This window comes from Gouania willdenowi, chromosome 11 (genome assembly GCF_900634775.1).
Source record: "Gouania willdenowi chromosome 11, fGouWil2.1, whole genome shotgun sequence".
Classification (NCBI taxonomy): Eukaryota; Metazoa; Chordata; class Actinopteri; order Blenniiformes; family Gobiesocidae; genus Gouania; species Gouania willdenowi.
This window is the reverse complement of record NC_041054.1, coordinates 31775485-31796711: the sequence shown is the minus strand read 5'-3', so window position 1 is coordinate 31796711 and position 21227 is coordinate 31775485. Positions and strand designations below refer to the sequence as shown.

Here is a 21227-nt window from a genome sequence, read left to right as displayed (position 1 = left end):
CCTGACCCCAAGGTTGAGAACACCTGGATTAAGGTACCAAAACATGGGGAAAATTGAGCAGATTAATCATGATTATTTGATTATTCTGTTGTGTTGTTTTATGGCCTACACATTAACACCTTCCACTGGTAGTTGATAATGTCAAATAATGATAATATTTAACTGTCTTTCTCTTGTCAGTGATAATAATCAAAAGCTATTCTGTAAATTAAGAGCTTTTTTGTGTTATGTCTGACCTTTGTTACCAATACCTGCAGGAATATTTGGTGACAATTGATTTATGATACCTTTATTATTGTCCTATGCTGTTGGGGTGTGGCCTTGTTACTGTACCAAGATGGCCGCCACGTAGGCATGTCACTCAGCCCATGTGGTTTCCTGTGGTGAAAGGGATTATGGGATATGTTGTTTTACCACACCATTATTTAATGTATAATATTGTGTAACAATCACAAGCTGAAATCTATAGTGTTTATTTTAATATACATTAAATAATATTATTCCTCTGTAACAAGTGTATTTTATTATTTTCCTGTATATTGGTCTGATTTTGTTCAATAAGAACATCCTGTGCTTGTCTGTATACAGATCAGTTTTTTCTCAAATGGGGGTTCGTGTACCTCTAGGTACGCGATGACCACTACAGGGGGAACTTGAAAGAGGAATAAATTGAATTTTATAATGAAATTTATAAAAAAATATGGAATTTTATAATGTTTATTTTTAATCTTAAATGATTATCACACGGAATATTACCAGCAACTCACAAAAACACACAAATGAGAATGAAATAATCTGGAGAATAACAAGAACAGACGACAAAATGAGACCAAAAACACACGCTATTACCAGCAACCCACAAAACAGCAACAAAGACGCACTAAATGAGAGAAAAAAATAACAAAAGAAACAACCCACACAACATTAATAACACACACACACACACACACTGAGAGATACTTTAAAAATTACCAACAACACACAAAAATGACAACAAAATAAGAGAAAAATATACTGAATAATAAAAAGAACATTCAAAATGATGATAAAATGGTCTTGATTAAAACATGTAGTTAAAAGACAAAAGTCAGGGTTAGTTCAACATCAGGAGGGAGATGAACAGGAAATGATTCAAAACTATTATTCAGGAGGCACTAAATACTGTTTCATTCACTTACTTAGAAAATTGGGTTTTTTAAATCGTGTTTTATCACTCAATCATTCATCATTATGATCTATAGATGTTGTTTTACACAGAATTGTGAGTAAAATGTTGTAGTCGGACCAAAGGAGGACTAGAGAACCACTGTAGTAGAATAGGCTCATTCCCCCTCCTTCCGGTAGGTGGCAGCACCTAGCCAATCATATGATCTAACGGACACAGATCAACAGTGACGTCAGGGCTTACGTCACAATCCCGGAAACACAGGACTCTCCTGACAGCGGTGTGAAAAGCTTCTAAAGCGTTACTTTTAACCTCCAAATAAGTTAGGCTGACTCAGCATTTCTGAGTAAAAGAAGATAAAGTTTAGGTAGAAATAAGAGAAGGTTATCAACAAGCGGAACGAACAGGTTAGTTAGTAAACACACACACAATAACAGTGTTACTGTTTGTGTGTGTTACAGTAACACACGCATACACAGTGTGTGTGTGTTACAGTAACACACGCATACACAGTGTGTGTGTGCGTGTGAGTGGAGTGAGTGAGTGAGAGAGAGAGAGAGAGAGAGAGTGTGGTGTGTTACAGTAACACACGCATACACAGTGTGTGTGTGTGTTACAGTAAACACGCATACACAGTGTGTGTGTGTTACAGTAACACACGCATACACAGTGTGTGTCTGTGTGTGTTACAGTAACACACGCATACACAGTATGTGTATGTAATGTCTGTGCTGTCTCTCACACACACATGTGACACCCCCCCCCCCCCCCCCCCCCCCCCCCCCCCCCCCCCCCCCTCCCCCCCCCCCCCCCCTGTGTCCACAGGCTCTCTGAGGTCTGTCCACCATGTCCTCCAGCGGGGCCTTGGGCTCCTTCAGCTCCCTCATTCAGACATGCAGCAGCAACATTCAGACCATCACAAGAACAGTAAGTCAATCTGTACCTATAAGAGGAACGTACAGGGTTCTCACCAGGAACTTTTCACAGGGATCACGTGGTTCCTGAGCAAGCTGAACTAGTGTGGAACATTTTGAGATTTATAAAAAATAATGCATCTTTGTTCTAGCCTTACTTTAAGGCTAAACATTATTAGATGAAGGTGATGATGAATGTAGTTATAGAGTTACTCATGTTTGATATATATGTGTGTGTGTGTAGGCTCCTCCACTAATAAATACTCCACAGACACTGTATAGACAAGAAATATATTTTATTCCAAGATGTGGTTTTCAAATATAAATGAAAACAGTGTTTATGTTAGACAGTGATTGTGTTACAAAGCTGAGGATGAACACAGTAGAACTTTAAATGGGTTAAAACAGAAGAACCACCCTAAAGCAAATGAAGCCAATGTCTCTCTAAGCTGAACACGTTTCAACCAGACGGTGTTCACATCAGTGCGTGGCGTACACATGTAGAATGATCTGTGAGTTATAAACATGTCGAGCAGCTTCATGTGTTGCTGTATGCTACGTTATATTGGATGATGCACACAGGCAGCATCAGGGGCAGCTAAAGGGCTGCAGGGGTCCTCAGGTAAAGACGGGAAACATTTCAGCAAATCTCCTGTATTAAATATACGGTTTAGCTGATGTATGTGTTTGTGAGTTATTCAGATTAAAAAGAGACTTTAAACTAGAGCTGGGTATCGCCAGGTATCTCATGATACAATACATCACGATAACATTGTCAATCAATTTCACATGAATGACAGGAGAGTAAAACAGTGTATACTACACACACACACACACACACACTCAAACCACAACTAGTCACATGTCCTTGTGTTATGTTTGAGCTCTTAAGGGAAAACTGAGACAAAATAATGCTTCACCAAAATTTTGTTCATGATGTTTGTGCAAATTAACTTTAAATCATTAAAAACAAAATGAATGCAGAAAATATTCATTTCAGTGCTAATATATCAACTTCTCTGTAAACATGCACACATATCACTGCTGCTTAACAAGGACAATGAATTTGTTTTATGAAAACTGGAAAATTTCACTGCATATGAAAATGAATATATTTCAGTCAGTGCGTTATAATATAAAAAAACTGGGTGATCTATGAATACATAACTTCTACTTACCATCATGTGTAAACTTAAAGCTGCACTGCAGACTGCACATACTTTCACTGCTAATACTAATATACATTTGTTCTTTGGAAACTTGAAAAACCTGAGAACATTTAACTTGTGTAAAAACTATAAAATAAATAAAATAATTGATATTTGGTGCCAGTGTATCGACAACGTACCGCAAGACAAAGTTTTGCAATATATCGTTGTATCGATATTTTGGCACACCCCTAGTTTAAACAACCTGTGTACGCCTGGAAGTCCCTTTTGTGTCCAAGTGTGACACAATTATTACAACGGTACCGATTAAAAAAAAAAGGGAAAACAACAGAAAATCCCTCCTACGTTGATGAAAACTGAGCGTAGGGGGCCGCCATCGCTCCGTAGGGTGCTACGCTCAACAGTGCTGGAGAGAACCCTAGTGTGTGTGTGTGTGTGTGTGTGTGTGTGTGTGTGTAAAGGACTAAATGGTAAATGGACATGATTTATATAGAGCTTTATCACCACTGAAACAGTCTCAAAGCTTTACATATCAGCTCATTCACCCAATCACTCTCACATTCACACACCAGTGGGACAGGACTGACATGCAATGCACTAGTCGACCACTGGGAGCAACTTAGGGTTCAGTGTCTTGCCCAAGGACACTTCGACACATAGTCAGGTACTGGGATCGAACCCCCAACCTCTCGATCAGAGACGACCCACTACCCCTGAGCCACAACGCCCACACGATGTGTGTGTGCGTGCGTGCGTGCGTGCGTGCGTGACATATTTTGTTGGGCAGAGCTTAGCCTGGAGGCAAACCACCATGGATATACAGTGGATATATAAGTCTACACACCTCTGTTCAAATGCCAGGTTTTGTGACATATAAAAAACACACCAAGATAATAATTTCACAACCTTTTCCACCTTTAATGTGACCCTACTAACCTGTACAATGATATTAAAAAACAAACTGAAACCTTTCAGGGAGGTGAATTCAAAATAAAAAACATAAAACTCATGTTAAATGAGTCAGCACACACCTGTCACCATTTAAAGTGTTTTGTGATTAACCACAAATAAAGTTCAGATGTTCTAGTAGCTTTTTTTAGCCACATCTTCTAGAACAATCCATGGTCCTCAGAGAACTTCCAAAGCATCAGAGGATCTCATGTTCACAGATATAAGTCAGGTGAAGGCCACCAAACTATTTCTAATGAATTAAATATAACGTGGAACACAGTGAAGACAGTCATCATCAAGTGGAGAAAATATGGCACAACAGTGACTTTACAAAGAACAGGACGTTTGTCATGAATTGATGACAAGACGAGAAGAAAAGTGGTCATGGAGGCTGCCAAGAGGCCGACAGCAACATTGAAGGAGCTGCAGGAGTACTGTCTGTGTAGAACCTGTGACAACAATCTCCCGTCTTTCTTCATATGTCTGGTCTATGGGGTAAGGTGGCAAAACGGAACCTTATCTTACAAGAAAACATCCAAGCCAAGCTTCATTTTGTAAAACACATTTGAAGTCTCCCAAACCACGTGTGAAAATGTGTTATGTCTGATGAAACCAAGGTTGAACTTTTTGACCCTAATTCCAAAAGATATTTTTTGGTGCAAAAGCAACACTGCACATCACCAAAAGAACACCATACCTACAGTGAAGCATGGTTGGTGGCAGCATCATGCTTTGGGGCTGTTTTTCTTCAGCTGGAACTGGGGCCTTAGTCAGGGTGGAAGGAATTATGAACAGTTCTAAATACCAGGTAGTGTTGGTACAAAACCTTCAGACTTCTGTTAGAAAGCTGAAGATGAAGAGGAACTTTATCTTTTAACACCACAATGACCCTAAGCACAGCATCAGCATCAGATGGAGGTTTAGGAAGTGCATTAAAGGGGAGGTATGATGAAAAAAATCACTTTCTAATGGTGTTGCTACAGTGATGAACATCTTTAGCCTCATTCAGAGGGACAAAGTGTAAAAGTTCAGTTTCCTCCCTCCCTTGTTATTACACATTTTATAAAATATGTGAGCTCCTTATTTTTTTATTTGTTCCCTTTAAAGTTTCAGTTTGTTTTTCAATATCATTGTACAGGTTATAGGTCACATTAAAGGTGGAAAAAGTTGTGAAATGATTTATCTTGGTGTCATTTTTTTACATCACAAAAACCTGGCATTTGAACAGAGGTGTGTAGACTTGTTATATCCACTGTATATAAACACTAGATGACTATCTGCGCTGTTAGACAATGGGGAGCGACCATAGCAACGTGGCGGCCATCTTACCTCAGACAGCTGATCCCGCTCATTACATCATCATTGGTGCATTGTACTATTTAAATAACCCTAACTTGCTCAATTTTCAAATAAATTTTCAAACGGCAAATGGCCAATTTCAACATGTACAAGAGTCCCTATGTCATACTACGTATAATAAGGTTTGTTATTAAGGCCAAAACGTTTGTAAATCTGTCAATATTTCATTGCGTTAAGGATATTTTTGTTTAAGCTGATCACTCACCTGTACAGCGCGTCAGAACGTCAGTTGTCTGAGGTAAGATGGCCGCCGTTGAGCTGCGCTGACAAATCCCGCTCGCGTCATCTAGTGTTTATATACAGTATATCAATACTTTAGCCAGCGGCGTTTTCTATTTTTGCCACCAGCCACGTCACTCGTGACGTGGGCCAGGTCTGTAGGGTTAGGGGAATACTACAATCACACACACACAATCCCTACGTGAAGCTGCATCCACGCACACACAACACTACTGGCAAACAGCCCCTGAATGCCACCTCACACACACACAGGGAGATGCACACACGCGACAAGAACTACATGCACGTCCAAGCACACACAGAGACAGACAGGAATACACACTGTCTATACATACACACACAGCTTGATGAACCCTCTGATGAGTGCACTATCTGCTCTTTATAGAAGCACAGAGTCATAAACATCACCACAGCAGAGCATTGTTGAGCTGTGATTGGAGGAAACACTTCTATCTCCTCTTAGCTTTTATAGGAGGGGCGGGGCCAACAGTGAAAGTTGACGCGTGATGTTTACAATAATCCGTTTCAGCCAATAGAAACATTCAATTGTATTAGCAGCGTTCAACCCTTAGAGGGCAGTAACTCTGACATTTACAACTAAATACACACAATTAAAATACTTTTACTACAATGTTAAAAGTTGGACTAGGGTTAATTAACAGCACTACTTAATACCCAAATACATAGTATTTAGCAGAAAAAAGTGGGTTTGGGGTTTAGTTACTCTTTACATATGACTTGAACGCACCAGCGAGGGGAATCCTGCATGTGTCATAGAACCACACACTGTACAGTAGATCAGAGGTGCCCACATTCTTTTCATTGAAGGGCCAAAGAGTCATTGCAGCAGAGGGCCGTGGGCCAAAATACAACATCCATAAATATGCCAATAACAATAAAAATTATAATATTAATACATTGGATTTTATATAGCGCTTTATCATAGGCACTAAAAGTGCTTTCCAGAATGAAGACATTCTTTCATTCCACACTTAGTGGTGGTAAGCTACTGTTGTAGCCACAGCTGCCCTGGGGCAGACTGATGGAAGCAAGGCTGGCTTAGTGAACCATAGGCCCCTCCCACCAACACTCACTCACACACTACATTCATACTAGACAATGTGGGTGAAGTGCCTTGCCCAAGGACACAATGACATATACCACTGCAGCGACTGTCACCCACTAATAATATAACTGTACAGAAATAACAGGGTGACCGCGGGGTCTTTATTAAAAATTGATGAATCAATTGTGGGAAAATTAAGGCCATTAAAAAATCTTAATCGCGATTTTATGAGGTATTCAATTTTATTGGTATTCAAGCTTTGAGTCGGTTGCGTACTCGGAGCTAGATTGCCTCTGGACGTACGAGTGCAACGTTATGGGACAGCGAATGTTCTGGCGCTAAAACAGACGAGAAGAAAACAAAAATGGGAGGAAAGCTGCTGTTGGCCACAGACAACAGTAGCTGTTGATAGCTTCTTTCTGTGGTCCACCAGCAACACGACCACCTGGTAACGTGACAGCTGAGCTAGCCAACACAGCTACGACCGCCACCTCTGCTTCATTGTCTGCTGACATGGCCATGGGCGGCACGCCAGCGCTGCATGCAGAGGTTATCTGTGTCTCAACACAGCGGTGGATCACCACTCCAACTCAAATGAAGGCATTTCTGGAATTTTTTAGTCGATGTTTCCGTTCCGAATTCGGGCATTGCTGACGTTCACCTGTGGCAAAGACAAAACTGGATATGGCATGAGATACTTTAAGCAGGAAACACCAGCAGCGCAGGATGAAGGCTCCGTTAGCGGGAAAGACGGAAGACCTCCAGCCCCTGGGACACGGGACGTGTGAGGGAGAAAGTGTGCGTTGGTTTTAAAATGTAACGAACATTTATGGTGCAATTTTATGTTTGTAATGTGCTACATAGATATATTTGAATTGAATGTCTGTGTATTTCAAGAACAAACAAAGTAAAATCAAGGCATAATGTCATAAATGAACAGACTGACATCAGTTCACAGGAGTGTGTTGATAAACTGAATGTTTGTCTTTGTCACTATGGATGGTCTCTATGTTCATTTGCTGGATTGTCAAAGAGCTGATGGAAAAAACAAATCACACAATCTCAGGCACAGTCCTACATTTAGATCATGTTGTAATAAGTTCTTGTTTTCTGCCAGTTGGCCTTGAATACCTGTTGTTACTTGTTGTGACCTGAGGGGAATGTCTATAAACCGTCCTTTAGTTTCATTTATTCTTTCAACTTTTATTCCTTCTCAGCTTACATCATTTCTGTTAAATTGCAAACTACAACTTTTAAAGGTCCATGTTACGCTAAATGAACTTTTCTGTGCTTTAAACATGATAAAGTTCTATTATGGCTTCATAAACAGTGTTTATAAAGTGTTTTATCATTGATTCCATCAATCATTAGTCAGAGGATGATTTACTACTTTCTTACTACAGAGTGAACACAAACACATATCTACAATTTGATGATGCGTTCCCACTTTAATGACAAATTTGACGCAGCACTGAGCTGGAGAAGCCACGCCTCCAGGAAGCTCTCTGCCGTGATTGACATGTAAACAGACACGCCCACAAAGGTGAGCATTTCAGCGTCCTTCACACAGTGCTATGTATTTATTTTCTACAGTTTATGTATGTACCGCTGAAGGCCCCGCCCCCACGCTCTGTCTGTGTTTATAAAGCAGCATGAGCTTAGCTACGGAGTGGGTGGGAGGAGGGTGGGCCGTCCTCTGGCCCTACGCCACCGTACAGGGAGGAGGAAGTCAGTGTCCCATCTATAGACACGCCCACTCATGAATATGCATTAGTAGGACATAAATCAGCCTGTTTGTGTAGAGTTGGTCAGAAACAGGTGAGTTTGTGAAAATAACCTTAAATATGATGTTTTTAGAGTTCTTAGAACAAATGGAGATGATGGTGAAACATAGCATGACATGGAACGTTAAAGATGTGTTGCTAACAACAACTTAAAGTGGCGACGAGGTCTTAAATTATTTTTGGAAGGTTTTTTAAAAAGTTTTAAAAAGGTATTCCTCAGGATTCCTGCATATAACCTGAATAAACACTGAAAGTAGTTTTGACATTGAAGAAAACTTTTCTTTATTGTGTTTGTTGGCATAAAAATATGAAACATGTAAATGTCTTCAAAGACGTTTAGTGCAATACAAATTCAGCAAAATGAGACACAACATGCCCCGCCCACACGATTAAAACTCTACATTTTCCCTTAAGAACTCAAGAAAAATAATGTCATTGGACCTCAGCTTTAACAACAATAATAATGAATTGGTTTTATATATATCCCTCTTCAAAGAAAATTAAAAAAACGCTTTACAGGAATCTTTAGATTTTTTCCTTATAAATCACTTTACTGTATTATTTAACTTTTATATTTAAAAAAAATATCGAAACATTTCAAATATGGACGGCAGTCAAAAACGAATGTGCCAACTTTGGCCCTCGGGCCCCAAATTGGATGGTCATGTTGTAGAAAGTATACGTTCATCACTCCTTATGCAGAGCAGAATTTTGCTGAGTCATTCTGATGGACTCAGGCTGCTTTGAACCTGACAGAATACCCGAGTCATGGTTCTGAGCTCAAGGGAAGTTTATTGAACTTATCTGATTTGTTCTGATTTATCAGGGTTCAGAGTACAATCGAACGCAGCATAACTCTGTAAGACACACACACACACACACACACACACTCTCTCCTCTATGCTGTGTGTTGGTTTTCTTCTATAGAACTCTTTTGTCTCATTCAAACTAAACGTTTTCCATCCGTCTCTACTGTTTTATTTTCAGATTGATGATATTTTGTATTTACCTGTGATTTTATTTCCAGGTGTTTTAAAGGTTTTGTATTATTCACTGTGGGATGAACAAAGTTCTATCCAACCTCTCATTGTTGTTGTCCTACCATGACTCAGCAGGTCTGAACTTCCTCCTGTGCCTATAGAACTAAGCTAACCACGTACTGTGTCATTCTTTTTTTATATTTCTAATGTTATGCTGCCATCAATAATGAGCTCATGTTGGTTTCAGACCAACAGGAAGATGATGACATGCTCAGGTGCAGCTTAACGTATAATTGTTCAATTTATGACACAAACACTGGTCACTTCTTTGATTTCTCTCTTCCTGTCTGCACTAACACTATCTGATCCTCCTTCATACGTGGAGATGTTTATTAATGATTTCACTCTTGTTTTAACAATGGGTACAGTCTAAAGTTTTTGGTGTGTGCGTGTGCGTGTGCGTGTGACAGCCGGACTCATTCAGTCCATGGTGAACCAGCTGGGAACCAGACAGGACACCAGTAACCTGCAGGACCGCCTGTATGTACCTGTAACACACACACACACACACACACAGATCTATCCCTGTAGTAGTTGACCTCTGACCTCTGACCTCTGCGTCCCAGGCAGCAGATGCAGCACCGAACCAACATTGTGGCCAAAGAAACCAACAAACTTCTGAAGGAGCTGCGCTGCTGCTCTCTGTCGTCCTCTCCCTCAGAGCAGGTACTGCCTCTACTTCCTGTTTCCTGTTTGTTCTCGTCCAATGAGGACAAACTACTTCAGACTAATGTAGCTCTTCAAATCAGCTTACATTTCTTAATCAAACCATACGATTAATAATTGTAGTATTGATGATATTTCTTCATCGTGCTGAGCTTCAGTTCGGTGGTTAGTTGTGGACAGTCTCATGTGTATCAATACATCTGATTGATTCTAATGATTATTGGTGTGTGCTATGTTTCCAGAGACAGCAGAAGATCCAGAGGGATCGACTGACCAATGATTTCTCAGCAGCTCTGAATAACTTCCAGGAAGTTCAGCGACGTGCAGCAGAGAAAGAGAAGGAGTCAGTAGCTAGAGCCAGGACAGGCTCTCGCCTCTCTGTAAGCTGCTGGTGCTTCGTCTTCGTCTCTTCTCTTATGCTTCTTCCTGCTTCTTCATTCTTCCTCTTCTTCTTCTTCTTCTTCTTCTTCTTCTTCTTCTTCTTCTTCTTCTTCTCTTCTTCTTCTTTTCTTCTTCTTCTTCTTCTTCTTCTTCTTCGTCTCTGCTTCTTCTTCTTCTTCTTCTTCTTCTTCCTCTTTTTCCTCTTTGTCTTTTCTTCTTTCTTCTCTTCTTCTTCTTTCTTCTTTCTTCTTCTCTCTTCTCTCTTCTTCTTCTTTCTTCTTTCTCTTGCCTCTTCTTCTTCTTCTTTCTCTTCTCTTCTTCTTCTTCTTTTCTTCTCTTCTTCTTCTTCTTTCTCTTCTTCTTTCTCTTTCTCTTCTTCTTTTCTCTTTCTTCTTCTTCTTCTTCTTCTTCTTCTTCTTCTTCTTCTTCTTCTTCTTCTTCTTCTTCTTCTTCTTCTTCTTCTTCTTCTTCTTCTTCTTCTTCCTCTTCCTCTTCCTCTTCCTCTTCCTCTTCCTCTTCCTCTTCCACCTCTTCCTCCTCCAGCAGGGGGCGTATTGTGTCATTCACTGTGAATATTAGATCTTTGTTCATCCCACAGTGAGGAAAGTTAAACACATGTATAAAAAGATCTGCTGTAGAGTCCAAAGTCTTCTGTCATCCATCAGACCTGATGATATATTTATTATTATATATAATAACGACCTGTGCATTAAACTCATTTAGTGTGTGTTAGTCAGCATGGAGATAAAACATGACTATTAATATAATCTTAAACATTTACATGTTAATGATGTTTAGTTTTTTTAATGTGAGGGACCAACATGTTCATAATGTCACTGTTATTTCACCTTCATTTCCAGGCTGATGATGGTTTCCAGGATGAAAAGCTGGTGTCTTTTGATAGGTAAGATTTGTCTCATTTTGTCCCGTTCCTTCACACTTTGTTCTTTTTTTTCAAATTTTTTCTCAATTTGTCAGTTTTTTTTTTGACATTTTCACTCATTTTTTCACATTTTGTCTCATTTCCTCCCATTTTTTTTCTGTTATTCTTGTTCATTATATCTGTAGTTAAATGAATAATTGTGCGTGTGCAGCCAGGAGGACTGGGGTCAGATGACCACCCAAACAGAGGAGGTGTCCATCACAGAGGAAGATCTGGAGCTGATCAGGGAGAGAGAGACCAACATCAGACAGCTGGAGGTGAGCCTTCATCATCATCATCATCATCATCATCATCATCATCATCATCATCATCATCATGGGCTCTAATGCTCTCATGTGTGTCTCTTTCAGTCTGACATCATGGATGTGAACCAGATATTTAAGGACCTGGCAGTGATGATTCATGATCAGGGAGATATGATTGGTGAGGAGCTCTGACATCATCATACTCACCTTTTCTAATTCTCACCTCTAACATAATTTTAGGAAATGCTCCACTACGTGTGCACAGGTGTAAGATGTAGATCTCTAATGTTCTCTGATCATGGAAAACAAATGCATTTAACGTTCTGAATCAGATTATTTTCTTTTACCAATATGACAGAAATGCCTCATGAGCATGTTTAGGAACAATATCACACATTTACACACTGTTTATTTTTGGAAAATTATAGGTTTTTAACATAACCTGGTTCTATGATGTAATAGGAGTGAGATGTCTAACTATGGGATATATGCCCCCTGCGTCATATCCAGAAGACCTCTCCCGCTGATAAAAGATGTATTCATCCACCATGCTAGTCCCACCTACTATAAGTAGGGGAAGCAGAGGATACATTGGCATTCTGTAAGCACCTCTTCTCGCTCTGCCAGCAAGAAGGGTTGTCTTTGTGAGACATCTCACTCAAATCACATCATAGAACTGGGATTATGTAAATAACCTATAGTTCATAACAATGTCTCACTATGGGATGTGGTAGCTCCTGTAATTGCAGACAAGCTTAACGCATGCCACACCCTGCACCGGTCAGGACAGCAGAAGCGCACGTGCCACACACGAAGCTGAAACATCCAGCTGGTAAAACCAGACAAAAGTGAGGGGCAGGGACCAACTCGCCGCCGCACAAAGATCCTGAACAGACACTTCCTCGAACAAGGCCCAGGAAGTGGCTAAACCCTGAGTCCAATGAGCCCGCAGGCCCACAGGCGGCTGCAAACCCTGACTTGAATACAGTAAGCCAAAGGAATGGGTTCCACCACCCAGTGTGATAGGCATTGCTTAATAACAGGCTTCCCTCTATGGGGCGGGGCCCAGGAGACGAAGAGTTGATCGTTCCTCCTAAAGCTCCCTGTCAAATCCACATACGCGTGCACAGCGCGTACATGACACAGCAGATGAGGCCTCTGCTCACCCTGTGAGGCAGAGAAAGCTCCCAGAAAGTGAAGAGAGAAAAACAGCGCACACTGCGCGTTTTCGACCCTGCTGAACAGATCCACCTTGGCCCGTGCGTAACGGGACCATATCTGGTCCACGACCTCCGGGTGAAGCCTCCCTGGACAGGTCCGCGCCGAATTCAAGACCCCCTAGATATGCGTCTCCCTGAAAGACAGGAGACGATCGCAACTCCACAGGATAAGTCTGCGCGCCAGCAGGTGCAGCTGACGGGGGCGCAAGCCATCTTGGCAGTTGACATACGCCATCGTGGTCATATTGTCTGTCCTCACCAGGACGTGACGGGCCCTGAGGATCGGAAGAAAATGCCGAAGTGTGAGGAACACCACTAAGCGCTCCAAGTAATTGATGTGGGAACGATGCAGACTCGTATCCCAGCGCCCTCTTACCGACTGCCCCTCGTATACCGCGCCCCAGCCAGGCTGGTGTCCATAGTGACCACCCTGCCCAAAGGCACCCCTTGCATCAAGAAAAATGGGGTGTGCCAGTGGCGCAAAGTCCCAGCGCACTCCTGCGTAACCAACAGCCTCCGCGCGCCATGACATGCCAGATCCAGACCCCATGCTGCCATCCACAGCTGGAATTCCCGCATGTGGAGACGGCCGAGGTAGGTCAATAGGATGGCTGAAGCCATAAACCCTAGCAGACAAAGAGGCATGATGTGAATGTCTCTACTCATGCCTCCAAAAGACGCGCTATGAACGGTAACAAAAGCAGGGATAGGCCAAAAAAGACTCCTGTACCGGAACCAGCATGTTCTTTTTCCTGTTTATGATAAAACCAGATCGACCCAGTGACACAACAGGATGCGCCTGTGCGCTCTGGCCTCCGCCTCTGACTGTGCCAAAAGCAGCCAGATGTCCAGTTACGTGGCCAAACAGATGCCCTGCTGCCACAACAGGGCCACCATCACTTCTGTGCACCAAACAAACACCCTGAGAGACAGGCCGAAGGAGAGGACCCGGAACTCACACCCCTTGGAAAGCGAACTGTAGGAACATTCTGTGGGGAGGACAGATCACATCCTTCAGGTCGACTGACATGAGCCAATCGTTCTGACACACCATGCGTAACAGAGAGGCATGCGTAAGCATCTTGAACCTGTATTTCCTGAAATATCCATTGAGAGCACAGGGCGATGGGCGAATCCTGGACCCCCACCCCCTCCCCGTTTGGGGACCAGAAAATACCTGGAGTATAACCCGCTCTGACACAGTTCGGGAGAAACGACAGAAATTGCTCCCCTATCCAGCAATGAAAGGATCTCCTCCTGCAGGACACGGGCTCCCTGAGCCTGTGACATGGGCATGGGTGCATCAGCGGGGCATTTTTTTTATTTTTAATAAACAATGTGCATGTGGGTGCATGCTTTTTGCAACTGTTTTCACATCTCGGGTGACAACAGCTGGATCCTCCGCGGAAAACAGTTTCTCCCTCCTGGCAGCAATCGGGACGGGCTGTGGTGGCGGGGGTGCAGGGAACCCCGGGGAGCACACACTGGAACAAAACAGGCGTGGCTGGTGAACGGGAAACGACCAGCCACATCACCGGAGGAGAGAGGGACCCCGTCAGGTCGCCCTCTTCTTTTTCTTGGCCTGGGTGGATTGCAAGGACGGAGCCGATGCAGCAGCAGTCAGGGCTGTGGGCCTCCTGGGCCAGCCGTAGGACCCGTGTCCTGAGGGTTGAGCGGGCTTGGGGGCCAGAGACTTGGGGCCCTTAAACTGCGCACCCTGAGGAGCCGGGAAAGTTTTGCATCGATTGGGGCCTTCTGTAGGAGGCAAAGGCGGAGAGCTTTGTCATCTTTTTTCTTTGACTCGCAGCGCCTCAGCTTAGAGGCCAGAGTTGAGCCGCAAATCCTCTCTGGGATGACGGGCATGTCGAGGATGTCCCCTTTCTCTGCCTCTGACAGGTTCGCCAGGTCGAGCCAGTGGGCCTGCTCCTAGTGGACCGTGGTTCCCATTGCTGTCCCGGTGGCCTGAACCGCACAGTGCTGGACCCGGAGGCACAGGTTGCTGACCACCGACATTTCTTGGGATGCCCCAAAGTCCTCACAGAGCATGGGAAAGCCCGCCTGCAGACATCCGCCTTGTCGGAGCCAGGAAGAGGAGAGGCCGGGTTGCCCTATGTGGAGGCGGCAGAGGATGTGGGCTTTTCAACTTGCACTGGGGTTATGAAGATGTCATCGTCTTCCTAATCTGAGATGAGTTACTCTGAAGTGACATCATCGTTATCCCCACAGTCTTGGTCAAGAATTTTCTCTCCGGGCGGAGGGACAATAGCGATGTTCGACTGCAAGCCCCAGATGAGACCATTGTCTCCATGGCTTCGGCTGCGGCAGGTTCTGCGCTGACCGGGGGAGGGATGGGGGCCTCCTCTGACAGGCTCACCTGGCGCGACAGCTGTGTGCGGAGGCTCTCCATTGTGAAGCCAATGCAGTGTTTTCAGGCTACGAGAGCGTCCTGCCTGAGACACCTGGAGCAAACCTGGCGCGTGTCCTGCTCGTAAATGAGCTTCATGCAGAGCTGAGCTTCTGAGCTCCTCGCCCCTCCATCCTTCTCCATCTGTGCCGAGGTGCAGCAGACAGGAAACTAGCTTAGCGCTACCACGTGGGGGCTAGCCGCTAAGCTAGCGAAGGGCGACAGCCAACACCTGTCAACCGTGTGGGGTGACGAGGGTGGTGTCGACTCCAAGCCGACAACAGAGGTTTTGGGGAAGGCGTCTTCCTCGACAACTGTGGGGGGCGACGAGCAGTGATGAAAGCGTGACAAACTAACAAATATGTCAAATTCTGCCCTTAATCCCAAATCTCTCACTACGTGTAACGGATTAAGCAGTGATCATATTATCCCGTGACTGTAAATCAATGCAAAATGAACACATCTGAAGTGTGTTTTTAATGAAAAGGCTCTGGTACTAAGACAGGTTTAGCTGACGGTGTATTAGCTGAAGTGGTGATCAGTTTACCTTGTGACACATCACAACTGAACCATCCAATCATATGCGTGGGCGGAGCTTTCATCTGAAACATGAGAATGATTCTCTCATTAATAATGTTAGCGATCATGTCACACATTTTTATGGGATTCTTACTGTTAATGAGATGCTGAGGGTTAGCATGTGACTAACGTAGCTCTAGTGACGTAATCTCACCTGATTTTAACAGAAGTTTAAAAGCCAAATTCTGAAGCAGAATTTAGTTAAATCTGAGACACTGAAGAAGTTTAGTCACATACTCTGAAGTTATTAAATCTACTTTTTTGTAAAGTGACCAATGGTCACACCCTAACCCAGCTAGCATGGTAACAGGAAGTACCAATAGAGTTGCTTCCTTCTTTCATTTATACAAGTGGTTCTCAACCTGTTCAGGCTTTTAGCAACCCCCATAATAAAGGTCCCAGAGAGTGGGGACCCCCACTGTAGCTGAAGGTGGTTGAACACAGACATGAACATTGAAGAACAGTCATGTGGAGACAGGACCATCTATAAGGGGGAATAAAGGAGAGATTTTTGGGGTCCATCCATAAAGTCAGTAAAATGATGGTCCATTGTTCTATGAATCTGTGATAACCACATTTATTTATTCATCTGAATAATATCCACTGTTATCCAGGAACGTTTATTATTATTATTATAGTCATCTTAAAGATGGAAATCATGGTTTTAATCACTAATAAAATGGTTCAAAGTGACCAAAAATGGTGGAAAAGGTGGTGAAATGGGATTTTAAAAACCACAGAAATTGGTTAAAAGTTGTAAATTAGAGTGGATAAAAACAGACAGAAAAAGTGGTAAAAATTGTTCAAAATGTTAATATTGGCTTAAAAGTGGCAGAAATTGAGTGTCAATATTGGATCAATTACTTTTAACTGGCAAAAAAATTGGTATGAGTAATCTTGAATGAGGTTACATTGTAAAAAAAAAAAACTAAAAATCAGTAAATCTGGTGAAAAGAGGTTAATAGTGACAATAATGGATCAACATATGTGACATTAGGTGTAAAAGTGGTAGAAATGGTTTATAAGTAATGAACATGTCTGGAAAGTGGAAAAAATGTGTAGAAAAGTCATTAAAATGTGATGTAGAAGTGTCAGAAATGGGCGAAATGTAGCAAAAATACATTAAAAGGAGCAAAAATATGTCAAGAAAAATTGATGAAAATAGGTTAAAATATGGTGAGTTTGGTTTAGTTGCAGTAAAATGGTAAAAATAAGAAAAAATGAGCTGAAATTGTTCCGAAAATATTCTTAATTTCTTGAAAGCATCTGGTGACCCCAAGGTTGAGAACCCCTGGTTTAAAGAAGTGAACACTGTGTGTTATCATAGATAGCATCGAGGCTAACGTGGAGAACGCTGAGGTTCATGTGGAGCGAGGAGCGGAGCAGCTCCAGAAAGCTGCCATTTATCAGGTTAGGCTCCGCCTCTTTTTTCTGTGCAATGATTGTCGTGTGTGTGCGCGTGTGTGCGTGTAATCCCTGTTTATCTGCCCTACAGCAAAGGTCCCGTAAGAAGATGTGTATCCTGGCTGCGGTTTGTTCCATCGCTGTGGGGATCCTGGCCCTGATCATCTGGGGGGCCTCCAAATGAGCCTGTCCTCTTCATCTCATCTACTCAGTTCACTAACTCAATGTTAACTCATGACACACACACACACACACTGTTGGGGTCACTTGTTTGATTTTTCTCTTCCTTTCTGCACTAACGCTATATCTGATACGTGTAAATGTTTATTAAGGATTTCACTCTTGTTTAAACAATTTGTACATTCTAAAGTGTGTGTATCTTTTTATTGTGGTTCTACAGTTCAGAATCAGATCAAAGAATGTAAATGTGCTGAAGTTTGTCTCCAAAATAAAAAAAATACAGTTTTCAAATGAATTGTTTAAAATGATTGACTGTGTATTCATTTAGGGTTCTATTCTCTCGTCTGGACTTCAGCACTTTTTTAGTTTAGTTTCAGCAGTTACACACTTCTCTCCTATGTGTATTCTCTGGTCCAGGCTGCTGACACGCCCACCACTCATAAGATAGAGCAAAAGTGTGTATGTGTGAAAGAAGGCGGGCTGAAGGAAAGGAGGCGGTGATGTCATTTTTTTGGGCTGTCTAGAAATCACGGAAATGTCATTGAAATCTGTGAAAATGATAAAGTTCACTTTTAATTTGAAACGCCTTCAATGATAAACAATGTAACAGGTTGATTTGATCAGATTATTGATCAGATTATTGCAGTGTGACTGAGGATCGGCGGCATTATTTTGTCCCAGTCACAGTTAAAATCTCTCTCCTCCATCATCATCATCATCATCATCATCATCATCACTGTAAAGCGTGACAGAGTTAGATGATGTAGATATGATGTAATAACGCGTCCACATATCATTTAATACAGAGGGATGTTTACAGTGAAACACAACTATTAACTTCTATAATACACAGTTTTAAATATAAATAGTTTAAAGTGAGCTGAGCCTCATTAAAATATGTGTGGGAACAGTTTGTATTCCATCCTCATCTGCATATGACAGCATGTTTCACTCTGTAGTGGATCAAACTGTGACTTTACGTTGGACATAAAATAGTTGAATCACTTTGACCAACGTGGACAGAAGTCTGTGTCTGTCACAGTTATAATTAATCACACAGCAGCAGCTGAGTGATCACAGCTGCTGCTGCACGACACACGAGTCTGTGTGGCTTCAAATGTAACTACGTCCATATTTCTAGTGTAATATAATGTTTCACCTTATGGGGGCGCTGCACTTATTCTAGGGTTAGAAGAACATAAGAGGAAAAGGACTTTCACACACCGGAGAATGCGCGTAAAGCTAGATTTGAATGGGAACGCCCACATTTCAGGGAGGCTCCACCCACAGTGTGTAACTGTGATGAAGGCGTGCAGTGACTGACTTAAGTACAGGAGGAGAATAGCATACAGCCAGAAACAGCACCACTGTGTGGTTTTTAGACTTAAGCACATGGGAGAATAGAGTCCTTAGTGTTTAACATTTATTCCAACTTTCCAGGTTAAAGAGTCATAACTAGTGTTATTTCAACAAATGTCTCACTCACTTCGGACTAAAAACATTCTGAATTCTTTAACAGTTGTTCTGTGAATATTAATTATTCTCATTGCAAATGTTAAGTTTGATCTGATGAATACATTTTGAGATATGGACAATGTAGTGGTGGGGGGGGGGGGGGGGGGTATGCGTCCTTATTTATCTTCCATGTTCATCTTCCAATATGTCTGCAACTCCATCACATAGAAAGGTAAATATGGTATAGTAATAAGCTCCACCTACAGAAATAGATCTGCTATACATCCTATCTGGTGGACATGTCAGCTCCTCTAAATAGTCACTAAGTCAGTGTGTGTTTGGGTCTGGAACATGTTTGGGTCTTCACTAAACTGTTTTTGATAATAAATGTTTTCTGATGCAATGGTTTTCATATTTTTTATGTTACTAGTGAAAACAGTTTCCTGCGTTGTAGTTCCTGAGATTTTGGAAACTCAAAGAACTGGAAGAAAAATAAGGACACACCCCCTCACTAAATTGTCCATATCTCAAAAAGTATTGATCCAATCAAAATAAATACAGTATAGTGTGAATATTGAATTAATCACAGAACAGTTGGTAAAAAAGAATCAGAATTTTTTCAGACCTAAGTGTGTGAGACATTTATTTAAATGACATGGAATGACCCGCTTGTCTTTGATATAAAAGAGTTTTCTGACAAATGGTGAGCGTTGGATAACTGTAACGATCTACGTTCACTTTGTTCCACAGATTGTGTGGAGAGCACCTGCTACTCAGGGGGAGGGTCTGCTGTGGACGGCCCCTTTGTGTGATGGTGGGGGGAGGACAGAGCGTTATGCTGCTCACTATAACAGGCTTAGACGCAGTGATTAAAGAAAGGATTCATGAGAGCTGCTTTAGCTTTAACAATACTACACGTCTGTGGTGGAGCGGTTAGCACGTTAGCACGTACCCTTACACCACCTTTATGTGGAGTTTGACCTGCATCCTGTCCATGAGCTTCTCTACCAATTAGAAAACATAAAAAGGCCTTCATTAGGATGTTAAATGAGATGTGAAAATAAGAAATCATAAAAGTTTGAAGATCAAAGTGAAGTGATGTTTAGCACAAACCTTACAGCAGATATGAGTCACTGTGGATCCCAGGTTTCATTTTGTGCGGCTCCCAAAGTAAACTTGCAAAATGACCCAAAAAATACACAAAAGGATAGAAAAATAATAGGGCTGAGACTTTATTGTGTTAATTGCGATAAATTCTTTACAGAAAAATAAGTTGCTAACATGTAGCAGCTCGCACTTCAATGCTAAACATGTAGCAGCTAGCATCTCAATGCTAAACATGTAGCAGCTAGCATCTCAATGCTAAACATGTAGCAGCTGGCACGTCAATACTAAACATGTAACAGCTAGCACCTCAATACTAAACATGTAACAGCTAGCACCTCAATGCTAATTGTAGCAGGTAACACCTCAATGCTAACATGTAGCAGCTAGCACCTCAATGCTAAATGTAGCAGCCAGCACCTCAATGCTAACATGTAGCAGCCAGCACCTCAATGCTAACTGTAGCAGCTAGCATATATTTCTCTGGAATGTTCTGGACTAAGTTATGTTTTTATTTTAATACAAAAACACATTTGTTTTAGAAAGTTTACTAAAAATCCAGAAAAGCATGAATATATCTTAGTTAAATATAAGTTAGTGTTTTATGAACAATACAATCATAATATTATTTATTAATATTACACATTATGTTAGCAATCAGTGATGGAAATAATAAACATTATTTAGTTGTTTAACATCATTTAATGTTTTCATTGATTCAGTCATAAACTAACATACATTTAAAATGGAAAAATATTGCTTATCATGTCAAATATTGTTATGATATTAATTTAATACAAAGTCTATAAATAATTAAATTACTTTTTTAATCAAGTCCCGCCTCCACAAACTACACAAAACGATAGAAAAAGACACAACTTTTTTGTACAAAAAACACACAAACTCTTGTTGATCATGTGACCCTCACATGTTTGTGATAAACTCATCTATATCTACA

General features: G+C 41.7%; 1 protein-coding gene across 1 annotated transcript; it reads left to right on the top strand.

The window, feature by feature from the left end:
* The first annotated feature begins 1383 nt into the window (after nt 1-1383).
* Nucleotides 1384-18015, top strand: LOC114471766 (syntaxin-12-like). The gene is made up of 10 exons (XM_028460650.1): nt 1384-1572; nt 1991-2092; nt 10099-10168; nt 10255-10354; nt 10597-10734; nt 11596-11639; nt 11830-11935; nt 12029-12101; nt 17454-17536; nt 17622-18015. The coding sequence occupies exons 2-10, from the start codon at nt 2059-2061 to the stop codon at nt 17712-17714; spliced, it is 741 nt and encodes a 246-aa protein (XP_028316451.1). The 5' UTR covers nt 1384-1572; nt 1991-2058; the 3' UTR covers nt 17715-18015.
* The last annotated feature ends 3212 nt before the right edge of the window (nt 18016-21227 follow it).

Excerpts from the sequence above, each read along its gene's own strand:
- LOC114471766 (XM_028460650.1), top strand. The coding sequence starts at position 2,059 with ATGCAGCAGCAACATTCAGACCATCACAAGAACA. Across the intron at positions 10,169-10,254 it reads AGTAACCTGCAGGACCGCCT|GCAGCAGATGCAGCACCGAA; the intron begins GTATGTACCTGT and ends TCTGCGTCCCAG. Across the intron at positions 10,355-10,596 it reads CGTCCTCTCCCTCAGAGCAG|AGACAGCAGAAGATCCAGAG; the intron begins GTACTGCCTCTA and ends CTATGTTTCCAG.